Raw genomic sequence first — 27,002 nt, 5'->3', positions numbered from 1 at the left:
TATCACTAGTTAAATCATTTGTATCTATGATAACTGCCATCTCTTTCCTTTTCTGTTTATCAACTATATTTATTACACTTGATTTTTGTTCCTGGAAAACATGAAGTAGTAACAAGGTCATCAATGACATGTTTTATAAGTGACTCACCAAACCATATTACATTCTTTTTTATTTGTTTTACTTTACTTACTTACTTATCATGACTCAATATCTCATATACTTTAGTGCTTTGTTGTTTCTCATTTAATGATATGCTGTATCATATCATCTACATCAATGATTCCATTAATGTTATTTTATGCAGTAAAAAAACATCCTTCTTTTATACATTTATAAATTGATATTTAATTTTATAGGTGCCTGTGTGAATATGGCATGTACTTTCAAAGCACTAGGCAGCTGGAAGAAAGACCATTCAAAGTTTGATTCCAGTCACCAACTAGAAGAATTTTTTAAGCCCTTTTTATTTCACTTTTCCTACTCCTCAGCTGGTTGATCTTTCACATGGGCAAGTAGGGTTGTTCTTCCAGAAACTTGGGATTTAATTGACAGAAGCTTGATGCAATTGTTATTATTTAATTATGACATACTTTAAATATTACAAAAGTCTTGTAAACAACATAAAAAACAGCAGTGGTCCATTAATACTTTATATTTTTATATTAATATATCATTAACCTCTGAAATAAGTAATACTCACCTCTTCAAAATGATCTAGTTGTTCAAGTCTGTTTTTCATTTTATCAGTCACCGAACTTTGTGTTTTTACTATAACTGAAAAATAATCCAAAGTTAATAACAAAATCTAGATGATTACATTTAGAACTTTTATTAATATTCTTAATAATAAAGCTCATGTCACATTAATTTGTGCTATAATATATATGGAAAAACTGCAATTAATATTGCAGTTACAGCCAGTAATAATAAGTAGTAACGAGTATCTGGTTTACCAGTAAGGCATTAAAAAGTATCAATGGAGGAGAGTCAGTTAAGAAAAGATCCAGTGTTGGGAGAATGAATGAGGATTATCTGGTATTCTGGTAGGTAGGTAGGTAGGTTGACAATTCTGGTTAGATCATTAATGATTACAAATAACTTGGTTTCCCTTCTAGCTTGATCTGTGAAGGTATACAGAAGGAGAACCAATATCAATTATGAACAATAAAGTTTCCAAGGAAGACGATCTTGCTGTTGGGATAATTAAATTTATTAAATCAACTATGTGATGTAAATAAAAGAGCCTGGTAATCTGAATAAGGAGAACAGTAAAGGCAGCAAATGAGGACAGAAAAGTAAAGCAAAGAAATCCTGAGCTAGAGCAGATAAAATTTAGAACCTCATCATCATCAAATTCCTGAACATATACCCTCAGGGGATATGTACAGGATTTCATGATAGTACAACATGAAAAGCTACATCATTACTAACTTCCTACCAACAATTTTAATCCAGATTAGTCTGTTATCTGTCAACATTCCAATATTATCAGATCATATATTTCTGTCTTCTAAGGCACTTTTTACTGTATCGATCCACCTACGTCTTGGTTTTCCTCTGTCTTTTTCCTGCCATCCTGGCAAAGGACACTTGTTTAGCAAATCTTTCCTCTTCCATTCTGTTTAAGTGGCCATACCACCTGAGATTAGCACTGCCTAACAAATTCTTCAATACTAACAATCTCGAGTTCTTTCTTTCGATGCCTCATTTTTAATGAGGCTATGAAAAGTGACTATAGAAATTAATAAGGCTATAGAAAGGATACTGTCATTGATACCATCTGTTCACCTCACTAATCTTTCTCAGAACTCTCATATCAGGGGTCTCTAGTCTGTCTTCAAGCATTTTATTTCTAATCCAGCGCTCAGATCCATAAGTTAAAATTGGTTTGAACACTGTCTTGTATATAGCTAGTTTACTGTTTTGACTAATTTCTTTCTTATTCCATATAAATTTATCATTATTATTAACATTTGACATCCATGGAGTCAGAGATGCATCATGGGAGGTACACACTATTGCACACAATGCTCATTCAACCATGCTTTAAACTGATTCAATGTGTCTACACCCACAACACACTCAAGCAATGCATTCCACTCACCAGCCACTCTCCATCCAAAGAACATACTCCTCACTTCTCTGCTCACACCCTCTTTATACAGTTTCCAGCGATGGCCTCTTGTTTTACCTCCCCCTCCCATTCTATGAAAATTCTCTTCCATGTCAATCTGATAACAACCCCTGACTAGCTTATATGTCGTCTCAATCATATCTGCCCTCTTCATCCTATTCATGAAGATCTGCAACTTACATTCTCTCAACCGGTCCTCGTGCTCCACATAAGACCACTGACCAACTTTGTGAATCTTCTCTGGACCCTTTCCAACATATCCTCGTCACCATGAAAACCTGGCAACCAAATCTGTGCACAATAATCCATATCGGGCCTGATCAAGGCCTCATACAATGACATCATAATCTCTCTATTTCTGCATGTCAGGGCCCTCTGTATCATTACCATTATCCGATGTGACGTCTTCACAATTTGTGCAATGTGGCCTCTGAATTTCAGGTCCTTGTCCACCATCACTCCTAGATCTCTCATCTCCTCTACTTCCATTAAAGTTTTCCCACTAAGTGTATACTTTATACCCCAGGTTTGCTTAGTCAGCTGACTTCCTACCATTATTATTATTACGGGAAACTCCAAGGAGTCCTTAGACTGATTGAGAGAGGCCCTACATCATGTCAAGAAGAACTATTCAACATTCACACATTATCTATCATACTTCATCTTGAACTCATTCACAGTCATGCCACCTACAACAGACTCTGGCAGCTTATTTCACTTATTCAACACTCTCCAAGTAAAAAACCTAGCTCTAACATCCTTGCTAACCACACTCTTGCCCAGTTTCCATGGATGGCCCCTAGTCCTGTTCTCAAAAATTTTGACATCATGTGCATTCACTGTTGCTCTACCAACTTTGCATCATCAGCAAACAAATGAACAGTTCCTCTCAGATCCTTTCCTATATCGTTAACGAACAAATTAAACAGTAGTGGTCCAAGAACAGAACCCTGCAGCACACCACTAGTCACAGGCCATCTTTTGGACTCAACTCCTGAATAAACCACTCTCTGATCTCTCTCCATCACCCACCCCCCCTATCCATCTCACCAACCCTATATCCATCCCCATATGTTGCAGTTTACTGATCAGAATTCCATGTGGTATCCTGTCAAAGGCCTTAGCAAGGTCCAGCAGAATCACTGTAAACCCATTACCCTTATCCAGTTTGGCCATCACTGTGTTATAAAACATGAGAAAGATACTTCGGCATGATCTACCCTTCACAAAACCATGCTGTCCCCCATACAGTATCCCATTTTCATCTATCCATTCCTGTATTTTCCTCTTGACTTTCTCCAAGACCTTGACAACGACTCCTGATATGCTGATCAGTCGGTAATTTACAACAGCAGTCTTGGAACCTCCTTTATGCAGTGGAACTATTTTCCCCTCTTTCCACCCTCTCAGGACTAACCCAGACCCGAGACTCAAATTAAACAAAATGGTCAAGGGCACTGACAATTCTTTAGCAGCTTCACATACGACACAAGCTGGTATACCATCCAATCCCACAGATGTATTCACATTGAGGTTTTGTAATAGACTATTCACCTCCACTTCATTCACCACAATTCCCATATAAGCTGTTGGTTCCTTCATTCCTGCAATATCATCACCTGGATGATATACTCTTGCAAAGTGCTCACTCAGTAATTCCACTATATCAACTGATTCGGTTACCTCCCTACAATCAGCATTCTTTAAAATCATTCTGCCATATACATTTTTTATTTTACTTGCAACATATCGAAAAAAACTCTTTGGGATTCTCTTTAGCCTGCATGGCTAATTTTCTTTCATAATCTGCTTTTGCTTTTCTTACCATATTAGCTTTTACTAATTCTGTTGACTATTTCCAAATTTAATTTATCACCTTGACTAAAAATTGTGCCTAAATAGCTGAAATGTTTTACTTGTTCTACGGATTCACCATTCGGGATACATTCGATGTTTTCAATGTTTCTACCTATTTTCATTCTTTTTATTGCTGATGTTCATACCCTCTACTCCTCTACTTCTGTTAAAGTTTTCCCACTAAGTGTATACTTTGCACCCCAGGTTTGCTTAGTCAGCTGACTTCCTACCATACTAGCTTTTATTAATTCTGTTGACTATTTCCATATTTAATTTTCATATATAATTAGGCACTAAAAATTTGCCTAAATTGCTGAAATGTTTTACTTGTTCTACAGGTTCACTATTCAGGATACATTCGATGTTTTCAATGTTTCTACTTATTTTCATTCTTTTTATTGCTGATTTTCATACCAAATTTATTATAACAGTTATTCAATTTAGTCAGGAAATCTTGCAGACTGGTACTGGTTCAGAAGTATAACATCCTCTACATAAAGTAAAGAGCTAATCGCCAATCTTGACATCAGATTTAATACCACTTTCCTTCATAATGTGATAGATAAAGAATAAATAACAGTGAAGATAATGCACACACAACACACACTTGACATAACATCACACCATATTCCTGTACCTCCTTCAATTCTAACTGCTGACTTACAGCTTAATTAGAGACTATGTGTTACTTGACATAATGTCCCATTTACATCATATAACTGTGCATTTTGAAGAGCTTTTACCTTTTAAATCCCAGCATATTGGGCCTAAAGTAGCTAGATAAAGTTTCATGTTTCTTCACTAGAACAGGATTTCTGGATTATCTAACTCTCAGCCCATTTGCAGTACTAATGTAGTAGATTATGTTTACAACCTTTTGTGTTTGACAGATTGGAAACAAATGGTTTCAGTGTCATTCCATAGCAAGATGCTTTGCAACAGAATGGCATCCTTCGTATGCCTGGCAGGTGACTAAGCACTTTACTAATAGACAGGAATTCAGTTCTGATGATATAAAACAGATTTTTTAAATATTTAAAAATTTTTTAAAGATATTAAAAAACAGATATTAGAGTTTTTCAGGTGTTCCAGTAGTACCTTTAATGGGACAAATCCTATACATTATTATAAAATATTAATACCAGAATAACTTACGTTTAATATTTTTATTTGTAAAATTTTTCAGCTGTTTCATAGCCATTGTCAATACAGTTATAGGAAAACTCTAAAAGGAACAATTTAATTGAAAGCATGTGATATTATGTGCACTATAGGCTGCAGGAGAATAGCTCTATCTGCATTAAGAGATATTCAGATTAAATTACAATTAAGTTAGTTAATTATTTTTAAATATAAGCAAAATTTAATTACAATTAAGGAACATGTAAATGGCAAGGATTAGTTCAGATTCGGGTTGTGAATATGTGCTTCACAGCTTTCTTTGTAGTCTTTTCAGAAGAAAGTAACTTTTCCGTAACATTTTGTTTTTGTTCCACTGAATCCTGGGTTTTGTAGATAAAGTACGGCTTGCTAAACCGGATTTGTTGGGTTCTTGAAGAGAAATGTATTCTGGATGTTCTTCAAGACAAATTTGTGCAGATCAACCAGTTTGTCCATAATATCATAAGCCACAAGAGCAGAGGATTCTGTAAACTCCAGGATAAGATAGAGGAAGATATCTGTCTTTTGTTAAAATAAGGAATGTATTAAGTTTGCAAACTGGACAGAAAGTGACTTGTATATTAATCTGTTGAAGTATTCTTGCTATTTTTCCTGAAAGTCTCTTAACATATGGAACATAGGATGATGGCTATAATTATTATGTTTTTGATAGTTTTTTCATTATAACCATGCAAGACTCATGTTAAAAAGCTATGTAAAAGCAATCAATCGATGCAAAAATTTTGTTCCCCTTATTTTGAATACTTCTGCCATTAGTAAAACAAGCATAACAAATCATTTCTGGTTCTACAAGTCCAACAAACATCACTTCTCAGATGTGACTAATCAGCATCTTCCCCAGTCCATTCCTCTATATTACCATTGATTTTACACACCAAAACTCTCCTCTTCCATCCAAGGCCATCTTGATACTTTTTCGTCCACTCACACATTCACTTCTGCATCCAGTAACCAAGCATTTCATAGTGTCTCTCCACCCTATCCCCCTCCTGACTTCCCCCATTTCCCATGTTTATGTTGTTTCCACCCTTTCATTTGCTTTACTCGCGATACTCACCACTTCATCCACAAACTTCCCTACCCTGCTTTCTTGCTCTTGCATTTCACCTCGCATCACTTTATATCTATTCATTACAGACATTACCTCTCTTTCCAGCAACAACCTCTCCAGCTGACTCATACCAAAACTATTTAAATGAAGCCCATCTTCTTTATACAGTTCCATCAGTCCTTAAATTCGTCCCATTCACAGGGGGATTAGCCCTCAAAGGCACAATACAATTTTAATTCTATAACGAAAATTTTGGAAATAAAATTTCATTTTGATGCATGCACCTATACATGTTTCGAATCATAAACTGTAGGGAAAGTATTGCTACTTCAAAACTGCCACATAATATCAAAATTAGCAGAAAATATGTACATAACAGTTGACTTGATAACCACCGTTTATATCGATTTGTAGCAAGTGATTAAGGGAAACCAATAATGTTGACGTGCAAAGAATTACAGATTATGTTATAAAGATCATACATTACATGTTATGATTCAAGCTTTATGTATGAACTCTATAAAGCAAAATCATAAAAGTATGAACCTTCATGCAATCTGTAAACTAACCTTCAAACTAAGATTATGAATAAAAAATAAAGAAAACTTAATTTGGAACAGATGGAGGCTGTATTTATTTTAAGATTCGAATTTTCGTGAATTTATAAAATAACTGTTTGACAAAAATAATTATCTTGAATCAAGTTCTGGGAGAATAAAATGTATTAGCGACTAAGATAATTAGCAAAAAAATTGATAGTGACATTGATACAATAATAAGTGAAGAAAGTATGAAAGGATCACTTATTTTGCACTGGCATTAAAAACTATAATTATATGATAAAACAAGTAGCAAAAATAAATATAACTTGTAAGTATTTAGTCAAATATAACTTCGATTCTAGTTACTGAGCAAACAGCAAGCAACTGTGTTTCTTGCTATAGGCAACTGAACGTAGCTATGTACAAGTGGAAATCTGATTAAGTGTTCTCATAGCGTGAGGGATTATTGCACCTTCTAATAGACATGACAGCCAAATTGCACTTCTTATCCATGTTCTTTCAACAGGTGGTCTGAATCATATCCAGGATTTGCTGGACGTATATATACATCCCGGCTGGTTGGGAGGTTAATACCCTGTCCTGTTCACTTCAACCTCACATGATATGCTCTCAAAACCATTAGTGCCGCTTCCCTCCAAATTCTCCCCTCTGAAAGGATATAATTCATCACTTATAAGTAATACTTCCTCACCACATTTGTCCTGCAATATGTTACACCCTTCTACTTCCATTCCTGTTAGGACATCATCTTCTGTCAACCATGCTTCACTGATCCCAATGATCTCTGGACAGGCTGAGGCTATGAATGCCACCAATTAGTTCCACTATTGCCCAGAGTATAACAGTTTCTCCAGATGCCTATATCCTTCCTTGCTCAAATGCAGCCCTCCCCTCTCACTCACACACACACACATACATCTCTCCTTTATCCTCAAATGCACTGCAGGCATCCACATAATCAAAGCCATTCTTTTTGACAAATTGTTATCATATCATTCATTATTGCTGCTCCTCTCCTCAACTGTGCTTTATCATATCTGAGTAATATGTTCAGTATTTTCTCTCTCACACTGTTGTTCTGTACACTCATAAACTTAACTTCAGATCTCTTGCCACCTAATTCACACAACCTCCCAGGTCATTCATACCCACCATCACCATTATCTCATCGACATTTTCACTTTGCTTGACTGCCACAGTTAACTACTTATATTGTAGGCCCACACTTCAGAGAACCTAGTCTGGCAATGTGCCAAGAAAAATCAATTCATGCTGAAGGGGAGAAAGAAATAAAGGATGTACGAATTGGTCACCATTGTATGAATTGGTCACATGAAATCACATGCTTTATACATAAATATTCCAATTGTTGTACAAGCAAAACAGTTACCACTTTAAGAACTAGAATTTTCATAAAAGAAAAGCTAATTTTCTGACATATAATAATAAACACTTATCCCATGAAATGCATTGATTACACTAATATTGGAATGGATTATCTTTCTTTTGACATGTGCAGAAGTGTCAAAGGGTCATGCATCTGTGGGCGTATTTCACGTTACTAGTTGCGTGAAATACGCAACTAGTAACGTATTTCACGTTATCTTATTTAACGTATTTCAGTTATCTTATTTAGAGCTACTGAATAAGAGTAGCTCTAAATAAGATAACTGAAATTGCATTTTATTGGTCAGAATTTGATACAACTAGTAACGTGGTGAAACCAGTTGGTTACTAGTTGTATCAAATTCCGACCAATAAAACCCAATTTCAGTTATCTCATTTAATTAATTTTGTGGTCGAAAATAACATACTACTTAGAGCTTTAATTATCTGCTCATCGAAAGATTCTCTCCATGTAGCATCCCTCCCAAATATATACAGCCAACAATACTTGCCATATGCAAATTATCATATTTTGGCCAAACTGGAAGCTTAGATATAATGTGACCTTACAGTTATCAAAATACATTAACAGTGATGCTCTTGGAAGTTTGCCATAAGAATCACTATTCTCCACATAAAAGAATGCAGATTTGATGGATGTTTCTGAAAGTCTTTATGTAGTTGACATACAAGACTATTATTCTGCTTAACAAAGATCTGAAGGGGCTTAAAAATAAGCATTTGGCTTCTAGAGCAAGGTTGGATTATCTAATCCCTAGCCAGTCCACAGTACACTATATGATAGGTTTACAACCTTTCATGCTTGGGATTCACATTAAAAAATAAATAAAAAATACACTATGTGCTTATTATATGCTGTAATCTGCTGATTACCCTTTTCTCCTCCTCCAGAAAGAAAGCTTGTAGTAATAGAGAGCTTCTGTGATGTTGTGTATTTACTAAGAATTGCTGATCGTTTCATTGACCAAGGTTCAAATCCATCATCAGTACGACTTTTCTTTGTGGATGCTTCTTTCTGAAAATAAAATATTCATTAACAGTGTTTACAAATTATGCCTTTGTCTTAAAGTATCACACATGTACACAAGTATACAGTCATTTAAAAATTTTAATCCCAAAAAACTAAATGGCATACAGGAAAGAAACACATGCCACTAAAAAAGAGAACTACAAATTTTCAAAAAAAATAATCTAACAAGTAGTGGTTCACACACTGTCTGTGGTTATGACCACATCAAAATTATATTTCATTTTTTCTAGTTGTTTTCATGCATTTCACAATTACCTTCCCAATAGCATTGCGTTCTCACCATTATTTTCCAATACCTGGGGCAAAATATAAATTTCATCCTTGGAAGTTCCAAAAAAAATCAAGAATGGATAGATCAGAAACACACAGAGATCTGGATTTAAAATGTGATATTGAATATTTCATTTGGAATAATGTGAATGATGTTTGATAGCAGTTAAAGTTTATGTGGAAGAGTTTTTATGTCGTTATGCCATAGTTAACCATAGTCACATCATGGTAGTCAACCTCCTAGATAGGAGATGACACATGAATGGAATGGAAAGTTTATGCAAGAAGTAAACAAAAATGCTTTCTCAGAATAGCTCACGGATTTCCAAATAAAGTAAGACCCCGTTTAACACTACCCCAATTAATGATGATTCGCTATAAGATGATTTTTTCCGAACCCTAAAAAAAGCACTAAATATTCCATGATATTTTGATGTAATGCGATTCTACTCGAAACCTAAAAAAAGCACTAAATTTACACGATTCAATTTATCGCTGTATTTCCCTTGATTTGTATATAATACGATTATTCCTGAACACAAACCAATCAGCAGGTTAAAACTAAACAAAATTGATATGAAAAAGCATTTCACTCAGCATTAAAATGCAGGTACTAAGGCAATTAGAAAAAGGTGTAGATGTCAAGTTGACATTGGAGCCACTTTAAATTTGTCTACTTACTTCTACAATACAAACGATATTAAAAAACAAGGGTAAATTTAAGCATTCAGCAACCGCAACCACAATAACTTCTGCAACAAAGGTAACCCGATCCAGAAGCAATGTTTTAGAGGAAATGGAGAAACGTCTTTCCATTTGGATTGATGATGAAACCAAACGCAACATGCCATTAACCGCCCTACTGGCCGAGGTGGATGAAATAGTAAGACTAAATTGCACTTCTTATCCATGTTATTCAACAGGTGTTACAGAATCGTATCCAGATTTAGCTGGATGTCTATAGATGTCATGGCCGGGTTGAGGGGTTAAGTTAGGCAATAATCATGGAAAAAGCCAGAAATATTTTTAATCATATTCAAACAAAGAGAGTATATGAGCAAAAACTTTGCAGCTAGCAGAGGTTGGTTCGATAGATTTAAAAAAAGAAGCAACATCTACAATATTTGAATCACCAGAGAAGCAGCGAGTGCAGATACTGAAGCTGCTTCAGCCTTTTCAACTTCAACAGCCATAATTGAAAGAGGAAATTATCCTCCAGAACTAGTTTTCAATGTTGATGAAACAGGACTTTTCCGGAAGAGAATGCAAAAGTGTACATTTATATCAGGCAAAAAGCAAGCACCAGGATTCAAAGCTGCAAACGACAGTTTAACCCTTCTTCTGAATAGTAATGCCAATAGTGATTTCAAATTAAAAACCATTGCTTGTGTATTATTCCAAAACACCAAGGGCAATGAAAGGAAAGTTAACATAAAAATAACTTAAAATTAAAGTAAAACTTGTTTATTCTTGGTTACCTGTTTCCCCATCCCTATTTACTATATGTTAAAATGATCCTGTTTAACACTGTTTCATTTAACGCTTTGTCTTCTAGGAACACATCCTCAGCGTTAATTGAGGTATTACTGTACTGCATACAAAGACCACTAAACACTTTCAACTATTTCTGTGTTGTTATTTGGTTGGCCTGAACTTTATTTGCAGATGTAACTGGCATCTGGAATTCATCCATACCACTGCCTGATTTATATATATAGAAGATATGTGAAACTTCCTCCAGAAATCCTGGAGGAATCACAGATTTTGTGGAAAGGAACTTCAGCATACAAAATGTTTTCTCAAGCTGTTATCATTTTACTGCCCTGTCCATCAATGAAGCTGTCACTGGTTCTGTATGCTGCTACAAAAAGCTTCTTTAAAGTCTGCTTACCAATATTATTATTATTGTTATTATGTTATTACATATTATTACGAGCTAACCTCTATACCTTAAATTATCAAAGTCTTTTGGAAAGAATGCCTAGGAGAACTCAAGGTGGATCCATCCTGCTACTGATTTCATAAAACAAAGAGCATTTACTGATTTACTTAATTAGAGATAAGGGATTAATGGTGGAGGAAAGTATTTATATGATGAAAGGCAGGGAACTACTTGTCTACACAGTGTATGTTATGTGTGCACCATGGCCTCCACATCCTGAAGCGGACCCCCAGGCCAGGATTTTTGGCAGGCCCCCTACCTGTCACTCAGGTTAAGGACAATGCATTGTTATACAGTCTACAGGGTTTAGGTTCAATTAGTTTAAATGATAACACAAAAGCAATATTTATTTAAAAAACTACCAACATCTACATAATACAAACTAATAATAATATTCAAAATTACTTCAAAGTATATTTTCTAGCTTTTGTCGATGCAAATTTATCAATAATGTCGGTAAAATCAACTCGCTTAGCCAAATCATTTTCGATGAACAAAATTGCTAGGTGATTAAGTTGTTCTTGGCTACTTGTGCTTCTTTGCCATGTTTTCAATGAATTGGCCAGTCTGCTGAATGATCTATCAGCTGAAGAAACAGCAACCGGTATTGTGCAAAATAGTTTAATGACGAGGCAGATATTGGCAAATATACCTTACAGGTTTTTGTCATAAATTGCGTTCAAAAGTCTCACCGGACTTGTTTCTGTGCCAAAAACTATCTTATGAATACTTTTAAGGTGAAGAATTTCATTCAGTAACTCTTCTGACAGATCTTTTTCGTACATATTCACAAGTTTTGCTGCTTTTGCGATAAGTTGACCATCGTTTAAGTTGTGGAAATTTAAAATAGGTGAGAATAATACACATATATTATCTGCTGCTTCAAACTTTGTTTTTAAATCATTCATAATGAAATTCAATACTGGATAAATTATGAAAATTTTGAAATCTTGTTCAGTAGTTTCTCGATTTTCGCAAAATTGAGGTTGCACATCAATTGCTTCAGCAATTACTTTTGCTTCTTGGACAACGCTTTCCCACGAGTCACGTAAGTGTATCTCTTGCACTAATTCTCTTATAAGTGCGGATTCGACCTCAAGCGATATTCCTTTACTTTGTATAATAATGTTCTTATTGTCAATATTTGCTAATATTTTGTGCCAAAACATTGTCATTAGCATACCTTTATAAGATCTGAAATATTTTTTCAAGCCTTTAATTGTGTTCAGTGTTGAAGGAGAAAGCAAGACGGGCAAACAAAAACCAGAAACTAAAGTAAATCCTTTCAAATGGGAAGTTCAGAAGAGTAACCATAAGTCTGAAAAGATGGATAATGGGTTGGAAATGATTGCAAAAGCTAGTAGTCCCTCTCAGCACATATTCATTCATATTTCATAAAGTTTCTTTTTGTCTTTTGTTAGTCTCACTTAACTGGCCGACCCAACAAGATGGGCACCCTAATTCCGGGCCCCCTGGCTAAAGCCCTGTCAGCCCCACCCTTGTTGGGCCCATGGTCTGCACACAAAGTCAGCAAACAAAATTTTGTTAGCTTATATAAAATGTAACAATTACTACAATTATAAAGTTTAATGTGTTTGTTTATTAGTTGAAAATGAAAACCAAACTCTTGTCATTTACTAGTAATATTAACCTCCCTATCAAGTGAAGTGGACAAAATGGTTAGCTGAGTGGTTAGCGTATCTGCTCTCCAGCCAAAAGCCTGCAGGTTCGAATCCCACCGTGGGCATGGATATTTGCGATTTTCTGTGAAAGTGGTGGTGGTGGTAGGCAGTAGATGGCGTTGGTGTACATGATGGTAGTTGCGGTTCGTTGTAGTTGGAGACAGAGAGTTGTAGAGTAGGTACCGTCCCTCCATTTGTCTTTGGACTCCCTGGAGGTGTCACATAATAATAATAATAATAATAATAAATAAATAAACAAATCACTTAGAATATTCCAAGGATCAACACACAAGTAGTTCCCTGCATTGCATCATATAATTACTTTACTTCACCATTAATCCCTTATCTCATCCTAATTAATCTATATTTATAATTAATATACATAAATAATATTTATTATTAATTAATCTAATTAATAATAAATATTCTAATTAATCCTTAACCGTGATTATAGAGCCATTAACAGATTAACTATAACAAAGTGACCTTTGTGTCTGCTAGACAAAGTAAGCTGTTTTACTTGGAATTTCCTCTATCAGAATCTGTTCTTTAATATTTTAACTTTACTTTATAGTTTATTCATTTTGGTTGTTTGCATGGATAAAAACAAAACTTTCACATGTGAAAATAAAATGATCTATTCTGAAACGTGACAACATATCGAAGAATTACCTTTGTAAATGAATTTAGCAATGAAGTCTTATTTATTTATTAACAAAAGATAGAGGTCTATGATGAAAAATGTTAAAGCATTTCAACCAGAGCTGATTGTGGCTCTGATCACCAACTCCTCATTGTTGATATGAAAATACATTTGAAAACAAATAACATAACATATCCATCCAAATTAGGTTTCATAGGAATTACTGAGACGTGTAGCATTAAAGTGGTCATTTCATCAGGGAATTACACTGATGAAATGACCCCAGAAGAACATTGGGGTAAAATCAAAATATTACTGGAAACTGCAAAGTCAAACATTGCCCAAAAAATCCAGAATCAACACATGCTGGATATCAAATGAAACTCTGAAATGAAAAGAGAAATAAAGTCAAAAGGACTTACAACAGAAGATGATAGGCAGAGCTACAGCAAGTTCACAAAGCTCATCGAAAAATTTTGCATTAAAGATAAAAACAACTTTATCAATAACATATACATAAACATAACATAGAGCACCTGCAAAACTCTTTCCAGAGTGATTCGGCTAACGGAAATAAACAGCGTGAGCGAGTTTCCGAAATGAAGGAGAGAGTATTGTATGGTGACTCGTTATTAAGAGGAGTAATAGATGGGAGTGTAACTAAATCGTACTTGCCGGGTGCAAAATTTAAGGATGTAAGTGAGAGCATTAGAGTGCAAAAACAGAGGGTGAAAGAAATAACAATTGTGGCTGGTACGAATGAATTGAAAGGTGATAAATTTTTTATGAGAGAGGACTTGAAAGTATTGTTAAAGGTAGAGAAAGAAAAGAGTGACAGAGTTAGAATGGTGAGTCTGTTACCGCGGTATGACAGAGAGGAGTTTAGAAGGAGGGCCATAATCGCAAATGATATTATGCGCAGGTTATGCGGACGGTGTGGTGTGGAATTTGTGGACGTGTGGAATGAGTTTGATGGGCGAAAGGACTTATACAAGATGGATGGACTGCATTTGAATGGACTTGGTGTGCGGAGACTGGAAAAAGTGTTGCTGAATGAAGTGAAAATGGATGTGCAGAACCAGGGAAACTAGAACTACCAAGGAGGGGGGGGAAGTGGATATCCAGACATCAGTGAGACAGTTGAGTGTAAAAATGTATATAATGTACCTGAGCCAGCAATAAGGACAAAAAATGGGAATGGGATATTTAAAATAACGCATCAAGATAGGGGTGGGACAAAGGGAACACTGCAATTCATGTATACTAATGCCAGGAGTATTAGGAACAAGAAGGAAGAATTTTTGGCCTTGATTGGCTCTTCCTGGCCACAGGTTATTGGCATTAGTGAAACATGGCTGACGGAAGATGATATAGTTAGTGGGATAGAATGTGTAGGTTATAGTATGTTTAGGAGGGACAGAGAGAATAAAATTGGGGGAGGGGTGTTATTGATGATAGCTGATGAACTGCAGCCAAGGAGAATTGAAGTATTGCAGGATAGTGAAAGGAGCTCATTTGAGGCTATTTGGTGTGAGATTGATACTGGCAGAATAAAATATACAGTTGGGTGCTGCTATAGACCAGGTGATGGAATAGATGGTGGAGATGGTATGCATAAACAAATTGATGAAATGAGTGGAAGGAGGGTAATTATTATGGGGGATTTCAACTATGGTAACATTGATTGGAAGGAGGAGAGGACACATGTGAGGAAGGAAATGGATTTTATTCAATTATTAAGGGATAACTATCTGAAACAGCATGTAATTGAAAATACTAGGGGTGTGAGAGTGCTTGACCTGGTAATAGTATCTGAGAATTTGACTGTAATGAATATGACCATGTTGCCACCTATTGGTGAGAGTGATCATAAGGTCTTGACCTGGGAGGTGGCTAAAGGTGTGAAATTTGTGATTAAGACAGGGTATATGTGGAATTACCGTGCTGGCAAGTATGACAAGCTTAGGAGATTGCTTAGATCAGTGCCATGGCATGTATAACTGCAAGGGCTGGATGTCGATAGAGCATGGGAAGTGATCAAAGAGCATTTACAGGAGGTTATGGCTGATTATATACCTAAGGTCCGAATAGTGAAACAAGGAGGGGTTAAATGGATGAATAACACCATTAAGCTTGAGCTGCAAAAAAAGAAACAACTATGGAGGGAATTTAAAGAAAGGGGTGACCTGCAGGCACACGAACGGTATAAAGTACAGGCTAGAAGGGTAACGAGTGTGTTAAAAACAGCAAAAGCCGATTATGAAAGGAAACTAGCTATGCAAGCAAAAGAGAATCCCAAACAGTTCTTTCAATATGCTGCAAGCAAGAAAAAAACTGTACATGGCAAAATGATTTTAAGGAATTATGATGGTAAAGAGTTCACTGAACCAGTCGATATAGTGGAGTTACTGAGCGCGCACTTTGCAAAAGTATATCATCCAGGTGGTGACGTTGAAAAAATGAAGGAATCATTAGTTTATATGGGAATTGTGATGAATGAAGTGGAGGTGAATAGTCTATTACAGAACCTTAATGTGAATACATCTGTGGGATTGGATGGTATACCGGCACGGGTCTTGCATGAAGCGGCTAATGAATTATCAGTGCCCTTGACCATGTTGTTTAATCTGAGTCTCAGGTCTGGCTTAGTCCCGAAGGCGTGGAATGAGGGGAAAATAGTTCCACTGCATAAAGGAGGATCCAAGACTATGGTTGCAAATTACCGACCGATCAGCATATCAGGAGTCGTTGTCAAGGTCTTGGAGAAAGTAGTCAAGGGAAAAATACAGGAATGGATTGATGAAAATGAGATACTGTACAGAGGACAGCATGAACGGATTAGAATTCCATGTGGACCTGGCAAAGGCGTTTGACAGGATACCACATGGAATTCTAATCCGTAAACTACAACATATGGGAATGGATATAGGGTTGGTGAGATGGATAGCTGGGTGGTTGATGGAGAGATATCAAAGAGTAGTTTATTCAGGAGTAGAGTCCAAAAAACGGCCTGTGACTAGTGGTGTGCCACAGGGTTCTGTTCTTGGACCACTGCTGTTTAATCTGTTCATTAACGATATAGGGAATGGTCTAAGTGGGACAGTTCATTTGTTCGCTGATGATGCAAAGTTGGGTAGGGCGATAGTGAATGCAGAAGATGTCAAAGTCTTGCAAGATGACTTAGATAGATTGGAGTTCTGGACTAAGGAGAATGGATGTCAATTTAATGTGACAAAATGTAAGGTTATGCATTTCGGAGTGAAAAGATTAGCAGCAGTATACCACATGGTGGAACTGTACTCCAAGAGATTGATGAGGCCAGGGACTTGGGAGTGTTGGTGGATAGGGAGATGAAGTTTAGGGGGCACATTGCGAAAGTAGCTAAATCAGCTCATCAACTCACTTGGTTGTTGAAAAATACCTTGACGAGCAGAGAAAAACAAGTTATTGTACCTCTGTACCGAGCCCTGATAAGACCTCATCTCGACTACTGTGCCCAGATTTGGTCACCTCGGTTCCTTCTTGATGGGGAGGAGGTTGAGAGGATCCAGAGGTGAGTGACTAAGATGATAGCAGGTCTATGGAATGCACCATATGAGAACAGGTTGAAGATTTGTGGGTTGCAGAAACTAGTTGATAGGCGAAAAAGGGGAGATATGATCGAGACATTCAAATTGCTAAAAGGATTCTATAGGATTAATTCAGATGATATTTTTGAAATCAGGACTGGTGGTGGGAGAACTAGGGGACACCCATGGAAGCTGGGCAAGAGTGTGGTTAGCAGGGGTGTTATAGCTGGGTTCTTTACTTTTAGAGTGGTAAATGAGTGGAATAAGCTGCCAGAGTCTGTTGTGGGTGCTATGACAGTGAGCGAGTTCAAGGCAAGGTATGATAGATACTGTGAGAATGTTGAACAGCTGTGTGAACATGATGTTTAGGGCCTCCCTCGATGAGTCTAAGGACTCCTGGAGTAGCCCGTGGTAATAATAATAATAATATACAGAGAAATTGAAGATCACTCAAATCAAAATTAAACCAAAGGCCTATTTAGCAAAATAAGGCTGTTCAATAGAAAATTAAAACTAAAGTATAAGTACAGATGATGTCAACAATCATATTCTTACTGATCCAATGGACTTCCTTAGTAGATGGAAAGACTATTGCTCAAATCTATATACAAATAATTCAGTCTCATTCAACAAAAGAAAACACTAGAGACTTATATGTAAATATATTCAGATCCATTTGTGTGCCATTTCCTGTCGATAGGTGTTGAGGAAAAAGTGAGTGTGAACATTATCCTGTGGTAGAGGTTGAAGATGTTCTAAAAAAAACTCAGAAAAGGGAAAATCCAGGCCATCACCAAATAACAAATGAATGTACCGCATGTCTAGGATCCATAGGAATCAAAATCATCAGAAAAATATGTAATAAAATCTGGGAGACAGGAGATTAGCTTGATGATTAGGTAAAATCCATTTTTATACCAATACACAAAAAAGGAAATGTCAACGAATATTAATTATAGGACCATAGCCTTGATCCCACATGCAAGCCAAATTCTTCTCTATATTATTAAAGAAAGACTTAATATGTCGACCAACAAATTCTTGCGGAATAGGTAGGTTTTAGAAAAGGACGTGGAACCAGAGATCAAATTTCTAATCTAAGGCACTTGGTTGCAAAGGCTCAAGAATTTAATATTCCCTTGTATATGCTTCATTAATTACGCCAAAGAATTTTATTGTGTTAGGTGGGAGGACCTGTGGAAAATTATTATTATTATTAGTATTATTACCCCAAGATCTCACAGAGTCAAAGACTCATCTGGGAGGTCCTTTTATCACAGCTCATCATATTGTCTTAAACACACTCAAACTCCTTGCAGACACCACACTCTTGAAGCATTCCAATCATTTACAACTCTGCACAAAAAAAAACTGCTTCTCACTCCCCTACTCACACCCCCTTAATACAATTTCCAGGATGACTTCTGGTTCTCTCCCGATCTCCCACAATTTTCTGTAGAACTTCTCCAGCATTGATCCTATAACAACCCCTTACTAACTTGTAGGTCTCTATCATATCTCCCCTCTTCCTCCTGTCCACCAGACTCTGCAAATTACATCTTCTCAATCTTTCCTCATACTCGACATTCCAGAGGTTAGAAACTACCTTAGTCAGTTGCCTTTGGACCTTTTTCAACATCTCTTTGTCCTTCTGAAAATCTGGGCACAATAGTCCATCTGTGCCCTAATCAAAGCCTTATACAAAGGAACAAGAATCTCCCTACTTCTACAGGTCAGTGTCCTTCTCATCATTCCCAGAAGCCTTTGTGTTGTCTTCATAATTTTTGCTTACAAAATACTAAGATGGGCATCCTAGAACATTTGACACACCTTTTAAAACAACTCTATGAGAGGAATGAGACTGCAGTGTAAATAGATGGAAAAATGTCTTAGTGGTTCAATGTCGAGAGTGGTGTAAACAAGGATGCATACTCTCCCCTGATCTATACAATTTTACAGAGAATACATTATGAGAAAGCTCTCAGGGGACTCTGTAACCCCCTAGAGAGCGCATCCCCTGGGTGGCGGATAGGGGAGCCCACCATGTGTGTGTGTGTGTGTACGTGTGCGTGCGTGTGTGTGTGTATATATATATGGTGGGGTGGTCTGAATATACTGAATAAGGACTCGTGGACCAACAGGGCCATAAGGGGCAATCATCTTGATTGTAAGGGAAGCGGCACTCCCATGGACCCCCTGCTGGATCTATCCTCTCCTTCTTCTACTTTGAGGAAGACCCACTGACTTTAATCTTTCCTATAAGGCCTTATCAGCCAACTCTTCTTCCTTTATGACCCTTGTGTTATTAGAGTACTCGAGGGCCATGGGGGTCTTTTCATTTCTGGCCTTACAACTATGTCCTCTCTATAAACCTTACTATATTTCTTCTATAATCTACCCTTTCCCCTTCAATATACCCTATTCCTCCTATGGGTTTAAATTCGGAAGAAGGCGAGTTCAGAAGCCTTAAGGTAGCAGCCCTACCACTGAACTATTCCATCGTCAGGCTAGTCCCCTGACAAGGAGAACATAACCATACTTGTAAGCTGACAGAAAAAGATAATCGGATTGAATCTATGGGAAATGACCCTGGAATGGAAAAGGGAAAACGAAAATGGAAACGACAAAATATAATACACATAGCAACCTGGAATGTAAGAGGAATAGCATATAAAGAAATAGAATTAGACCAGTTATTAAATGAAAGAAACTTTAAAATAGCAGTAATCACTGAAACAAAAAAGAAATTAAAAGGAACTATGAGAACTGAAAATTTTAATGTGATATACAGTGGAGTCGACAGAGACCAAAGAGCACAAGCAAGAGTCATGATTTGGATTCATAACTCCCTTCCAAAACAGTTAAAACATTATAAATTATGGAATGAAAGAATAATAGAAGCTAGAATAAAAATAGATAGAGGCTATTTATATGCCTCAGAAGAAGGAAGAGAACAGGATAATATTGATTTTTATAATCAGCTACAAAACATATATAATAAAATAAATAAAAATGATTACATAATTTTAGCAGGAGACTTAAATGCAAGAATTGGAAACACAAAAATTAATAATAATATAGGAATACATGGAGAACACACTCTAAACAGAAATGGTAAAAAATTGATTGACTTTGTAGTTTATAATAACCTAAAAATAATGAATTCCTTCTATAAACATAAAGACATACATAAATATACTTGGGCAGCAAGAGGATGGAAATCAATATTAGATTACTTCATATTAAATGAAAAGACATCAAAATTTTCACTAGATGTTAGAGTTCACAGAGGATATGAAATAAGCAGTGACCACTTCCTTGTTAAAATAAAATTAAGATTACCACCTAAATGGCTACAAGTAACAAGAACAGAAAGAAAAATTGAAACATTTGTTTATAAAACTAGACTATTGAATGACACAAATGTACAATGGCTATATGAACAAAGAATTAACCAGTATCTAGATAAAATAAAACAAAATGAAGAAATAGAAATAGAATGGCTTAATATAAAAACGATACTAAATGCAGCAGCAAATGAAAGCTTAGGAAAGACCAAAAAATTCAATAAAAGAAAAAAACTGAAGATCTGGGATGATACAATCAAAGAAATAATCAAAAAGAAAAAAGAAGCCTATCACAAATGGTTAAGCAGTAAAAGATTAGAAGATGAAATAGAATATAAAAGAATAAGAGCCGTAGCTAAAAGAGAAGTCAGAAAAAGACATAGAGAATCATGGAATAAATTTGTTTCTAATTTAGAACATGATTTATATAAAATAAGACCCAATGTATATAAGATTTTGAAACACCTAAATGCAGATACCAAAGAAAATATAAAATTAAACACTGAATTGAAATTAGAAGAATTTCTAAATTACTACACAGAACTGTGGACAGACAAATATTTTAAAAAAGACAACTGGCAAACAATTAACGAAAATGAAAAGGAAATAACTGAAGAAGAATTAGAAATCAGCCTGAAAGAAACAAGAAACGGAAAATCACTTGGAGAAGATAAGCTAGGTTCAGAACTATATAAATACGCAGGAACAAGATTCAAAGGAAGACGCTTATTATTTTTAAATAAAATTTACTCAACTGGTATCCCCCAATAGAATGGAAAAAAGCAATTGTGATTCCTATCTTTAAGAAAGGTAATAGAGATGACCCTAAAAACTATAGAGGTATCAGTATACTAAATTCATGTTACAAAATATACAGCAGAATCTTAAATAACAAACTAATGAAATATTCCGAAAACTTTATTCTAGAGGTACAAAATGGATTTAGAAAAGGACGATCATGTATAGACCCAGCCTTCTGCCTAAAATTAATAATAGAGAAAAGAATAGAATATAATTTAGAAACACATATTGCATTTATTGACTTTGAAAAAGCATTTAACAAAGTTAAAAGAAACATATTATTTAACATATTAAAAGAAAGACAAATACCAAATAATATCCTAAAAGCTGTCACAAGTATATATGAAAATAATCAAATACAAATAAGATTAAATCATGAGCTATCATATACAAGAGAGATAAACCAAGGAGTCCGACAGGGATGTCCCCTCTCAGCAACTCTTTTTAATATCTACTTAAATGAAATAATAATAAAATGGAGTAAAAATTTATATCAAGGAATTAAACTTTCACCTACAGTTAACTTAAACACTCTCCTCTTTGCAGATGACCAAATAATAATTACAAATTCTGAAGATAACTTACAGAAAGCTATTTTAAATCTAAATGAGATATCAAAAGATTATGGTATGATAATATCAATGGAAAAATCAAAAACTATGGCCTTTAAAGGACAAGATCCAGCAAGAACTAAAATAGTATTAGATAACAAGATCTTAGAACAGGTGAATTCATTTAACTACATAGGATGTATGATCACTTATGAAAATGAAAAAGATATAAACATAAAAATTGCAAATTATTTAAAAATAACAGGAGTAATTAACTCTATATTTAAACCAAACCTAGTTCAAAAACAAACCATGCTAAAAGTATACAATACATTAGCCCTACCGGTCTTAATGTATGGAAGCGAAATCTGGACAATAAAACAAAAAGACAAACAAAGATTAACAACAGCAGAAATGAGAAAAACTGCAAAGTTTATGAGAAAAACTGCAAAGTGTACCCTATTTGATCACAAAAGAAACGAAGATATTATGAAAGAATTAAACCAAGAACCAGTAATTGAAAAAATTAAAAAATATAACCATAGATGGATGGAACACGTTCAAAGAATGAAAATAGAAAGATTACCAAAACAAGCCTTAAAGTACAAGCCATTAGGAAAAAGAAAACCAGGATGTCCTCTTAAACGATTCAACGATGACTTCTAAGGCTGGAACAGGCCATACTAGGCCTAAATCCTTGATACGTATGATGATGATGATGATGATGATGACATTATGAGAAAGGCACTTAACAGATATGAATAATGGTTTCTCAGTTGTTGGCAAAAAAGATAAATAATCTTAATGCTGATGACACCGTTCTTATTACCAGCAGCAATGGAGAACTAGAGTCCCTTATTAAAAGAGTTGAATGGGAAAGTCTGAAACATGGTTTAAGAATTAATCGTGATAAAACAAAATACATGACCATAGATGAAAATAACAATTTCGCCTACAACATGGATTTCAAGAATATAGATGAATTCATTTACCTTGGGAGCTCTAATAAGCAATTGTAGATGTGTCAACCAGAAATTAAAAGAAGAATTACAATGATGAGGTCAGTATTGGTGCAATTGCGGAAAATATGGAAATACAGAACCCTGGGGAATATACCACCAGTTACCCTCCTTTTTCAAGATACTGCTCTATCATAAACAACCTGCAGGTATTGTTCAGAGAGAAGTCATTCACCTGATGAAGTCTACTAAGAAGACAAAACTAGTTGCACGTTCAAATAATAAATAGTTTTTTCTATTTTGGTATCACTCGGGTTCTAGTCATTGAATTTCTTCACACACACACACACACACATATATATATATATATATGAGCATTTGTGGTTGATTATCATCCACTCTAACCTTTCTACATTTCAGGATTTTGATGGTTTTTGTATCTTGAGTATTGATATGTACTCTCACAACTGCATTCCTCACTACTTTTTCCCACTTTACTATCACTTTTTCTTTCATTAATTTTAATTTTTTTCATTCATTTAATTATTCCAGACACCTAGAATATCTTTATTTTCAGTTTTCATATCATCGTTATTATGTTCTAATTTTTCATTCCATATACCGTACTTCTTCCTCAATTTCTATGTTTTTTCAATAGCCTCCAGAACATTTTGCCACCTTCTTGCTTTATCATCGCATATTTTATTTTTTAAGGAAATTAACAATGTACTGGTTAATAAATAAGCTTATTTACTTACTAATTGGCATCATTAGGGAAAAATATACTTGCATTATACATGTTCCTGCAAGCATAATTCACTAACAACATGAAGAAACAGGAGAGGTATAGGAGACCAAAAGTCCTACAATTATGCAACCTACTGGCTTCAGTTGGGAGTTTTTGTTCGTTGGGTTGACTGTCTGTGGATAAGGATTTCCCATATGACAGGGTAGTTGGTAAGAGCTGCAGCTGATTTCAAGAAAAGTCTCTCAAACTTGAATTGAGTAAAGTTGCTTTTTTGCAACTTTACTCAATTCTGTGTCAGGTGTGAAAGGCATGTTCTGCTAATCCTGAGCTGCTGTAGTGGCAAAATCCGATGCAATTTTGGAGCCCTGTTATACGGATGTTGGCTGTCCTGCCTGTCTGTCCATAATAAGAAAGATTGCAGCTGCAGGGTACAACTCAAGCACACATTTTACGAAACAGTCATTTCATGAAATGTGCTATACGTACTTATTTGATTACATAGATAAATTGTGGATATTTAAGGCAGATGGGAGGGTGTGTGAGAAGTGTGAACTGAATGAGGATTGATGAGTGCTAATATGTTGATAACTGAAAGTGTTAGTAGTGAGAATGCCATGAGGAGGATGAGTGCTCGTCTGATAGAAAAGGATGGTGTAAAAGAGCAGTGAAAAAATGTTTAAAAAGTTTTGAAAAAGAGTATGAGTGATCTGAGAAATGTAAACGATGGTAAGAAAGACGAAAGTAATGCAAATGTGGTGGAAGGCAACGAAATTGAGAGAATAAATGAAAGCGAAAGTGTGATGCAAGGTTTGAAAGTTCGAAAATTCGAAAGAATGAAGAATAAAAGTGTGATGCCGGTTCAAAAGTTCTAAGAATGAATGAGAGCAAAAATGTGAAACCAAGATTCAAAAGTTGAGCTGATTAAGATGAGGTAAGAGATGAAATGGATGTGGAATGAAGTAAAGAAATTTTAATATATATGTACAGAAGTGTGAAAATGATGAAAACAAATAATGTTGATATAAAAGAAGTAACAAAAGACCCACAAGTGGCATCATGGTGAATCAATTATTAAAGGGGTGCTATACGACAGGATGCGTAAAGTATGTTTTACTGGAGGTAGAATGAGTAGAGTGATTGAGACATTAGATATGAGAAGTAAACAAGCGGAGTTGGGAGTTGTAATATGTACAAATGAATTGGCTGCAAACAAAGAACATGTCAGATTGGATATCAGGAGATTGCTTAGACAGTTAAAAGAGAATAGTGTCATATGAAAGGTAGTAAGTGTGTTGCCTAGGTATGACAGTGGTGAGATGAGGCAGACAGCAAGGATTATGAATGATATGTTAGTGGAAATGTGTGAGGAGAAAGGAGTGCAGTTTGTTAATGTGCGGAATGAGTTTGAAGGAAGGATGAAGTGAACTGTATAAGATGGACTGCATTTGAGTGGTTTTGGTGTGCGTTGCTTCGAGAGACTACTGCAGGAAAGCAGAGAAAGAAGAGAAGACAACATTGAATTGTAATATCCTAATTTCAACCAATATGACAATGGCATGTGAATTATTCCTTCCTTACAAAGATAGAGGAGAACTTCAAATAAAAATAAAAATGTGTGAAATAGCAAAATAATCCAGAGTACGTGAAATCTCCCTTTTCACCCACTTTAAAAATGCATGAAAAATAGCTGGCTTTAATTGTGAACAGTGTCCTTTATTTTCCTAAATAAATGTCATATAAATAGCATTAACTTCTCCCCTTTCAGTAGATTCAAATTGTGTTTAAATAGCTATGAACAGCATCTATACTTATGCAGCTCAAAAAAAGGAGAAGAAAAGTGAGGTAATAATTTGAAAAAAAAGTCACACATTAAATTAAAGAAAAAATGATCTGTACATCAGAAAAACAACATTATTTCAGAATTTACCTCTATTAATACTGTGAACTTATTAAATTCAAAATTTTCAGACCATTTACCAAAATTTAAACATAATGCATTTTTATACAGATATGTGCCATTCAATAAAGTGAGATTAATTCATCTTTATATAAAGTCCTAGACCTCACCTTGTCTTGCACACCAACTTCAACATTTTTTTGAATTAACAGATCTGATTCAGCAGCAAATTGTGAGAGTGGATCTAGTCCCTCTAAAGCTGAACTCAATGGATGAAGTGGGGACAGAGGATCTATTCCACCCCATGTTGTGGAAGATATCTTTCTTGGAGTGCCATTAACAGAAGATGAAGCACTACTGGTAGTGCTGCTACTCCCAACCTTTCGTATTTTGCCTTCTTGGACCTGTAATTAAATTTATTAATTAAAAAATTTTAATATATAATTATTAAATGAAATATATACACAGAAATCAATATTTGTATGCTGACAGATTTGGAATGTTGAATCAACCAAAAAATTTTGGAGTTTCCTCATTTCACAACATAACCAAAGAAATAACATAATAAAAAAGGAACTTTAAATTTTTCAAACTGAATGAAGGACAAGTTATGCAACTCTTTAAGAGATCCATGTAATTCTAGATTACTGTGTTACATTATTATATTTAAATAAATCATTCAAAAGCTGAATAGTTAGAGCTACATAACTAAGAGGAAATTCTCCCCCCTTCACACACCAACAAGGAATACAGAACCGAAGGATTTTCTAACCTACTGTACAATCCGTACCTTGCCATGGCAAGTCCCTAGATGCTAAACAAATGAGCCAGCACTTGCTGACTTAGCTGAAAATGTTTGAAAATTTTCAAATTAAAAATTAAGTTATCTACTAGGTGGTCCATAAGTCACAAAGGGGTTTAAAATGTGAATAACTTTTTTGATTATTAATTTTTTCACTTTATTTTTTTTTTAAGGAACATTCGGGAAATTACTCATGGAAAAGTTCACAATCCAACAATGAACCAAAAGCATGCAATTTTGTGATTATCTACAATAATTTCTTGAAGATCTACTAAATTAATTGTGCATCATGTTCTCCAGATCTGATGGCTCCTGGAGTTACCTGAAGGAAAAGGTATATGTGAACAAGCCCCAGAAAATCCAACAGCTGAAGGAGAACAGTCGTATAGAAATTATGACAGTCATCAAGAAATATTAACAACCAGCATGGAACATGCCACAGAAAGGACCCGTCTTTGTGGAAGCTGAAAATGGAAGACATTTACATGATGTGGCTTTTCATAACTAATAAAAAAATCTCCATGATCTTCATTTTAATATAACAAAAAAAGAATAAAAATAATTAA

At 35.2% G+C, this 27,002-nt stretch overlaps 1 protein-coding gene across 3 annotated transcripts in view; it reads right to left on the bottom strand.

The window, feature by feature from the left end:
- The window catches only part of LOC150097100 (VPS35 endosomal protein-sorting factor-like), a 386,078-nt gene that overhangs the window by 319,349 nt on the left and 39,727 nt on the right, over window positions 1–27,002 (bottom strand). For all 3 annotated transcript variants that reach the window (XM_090406834.1, XM_090406831.1, XM_090406832.1), the window contains 3 exons: window positions 25,805–26,038; window positions 9,069–9,210; window positions 702–775 (listed from right to left, as the gene is read on the bottom strand). In XM_090406834.1, coding sequence (XP_090262960.1) covers window positions 702–775; window positions 9,069–9,210; window positions 25,805–26,038 — 450 coding nt within the window. The remainder of the gene's footprint in view (window positions 1–701; window positions 776–9,068; window positions 9,211–25,804; window positions 26,039–27,002) is intronic.

Source organism: Typopeltis vanoorti, chromosome 17, assembly GCF_054136105.1.
Source record: "Typopeltis vanoorti isolate ZY-2024b chromosome 17, IOZ_Tvanoo_1.0, whole genome shotgun sequence".
NCBI lineage: Eukaryota > Metazoa > Arthropoda > Arachnida > Uropygi > Thelyphonidae > Typopeltis > Typopeltis vanoorti.
The sequence above is the reverse complement of the archived record's forward strand: the minus strand, read 5'-3'. Positions and strand labels throughout refer to the sequence as shown.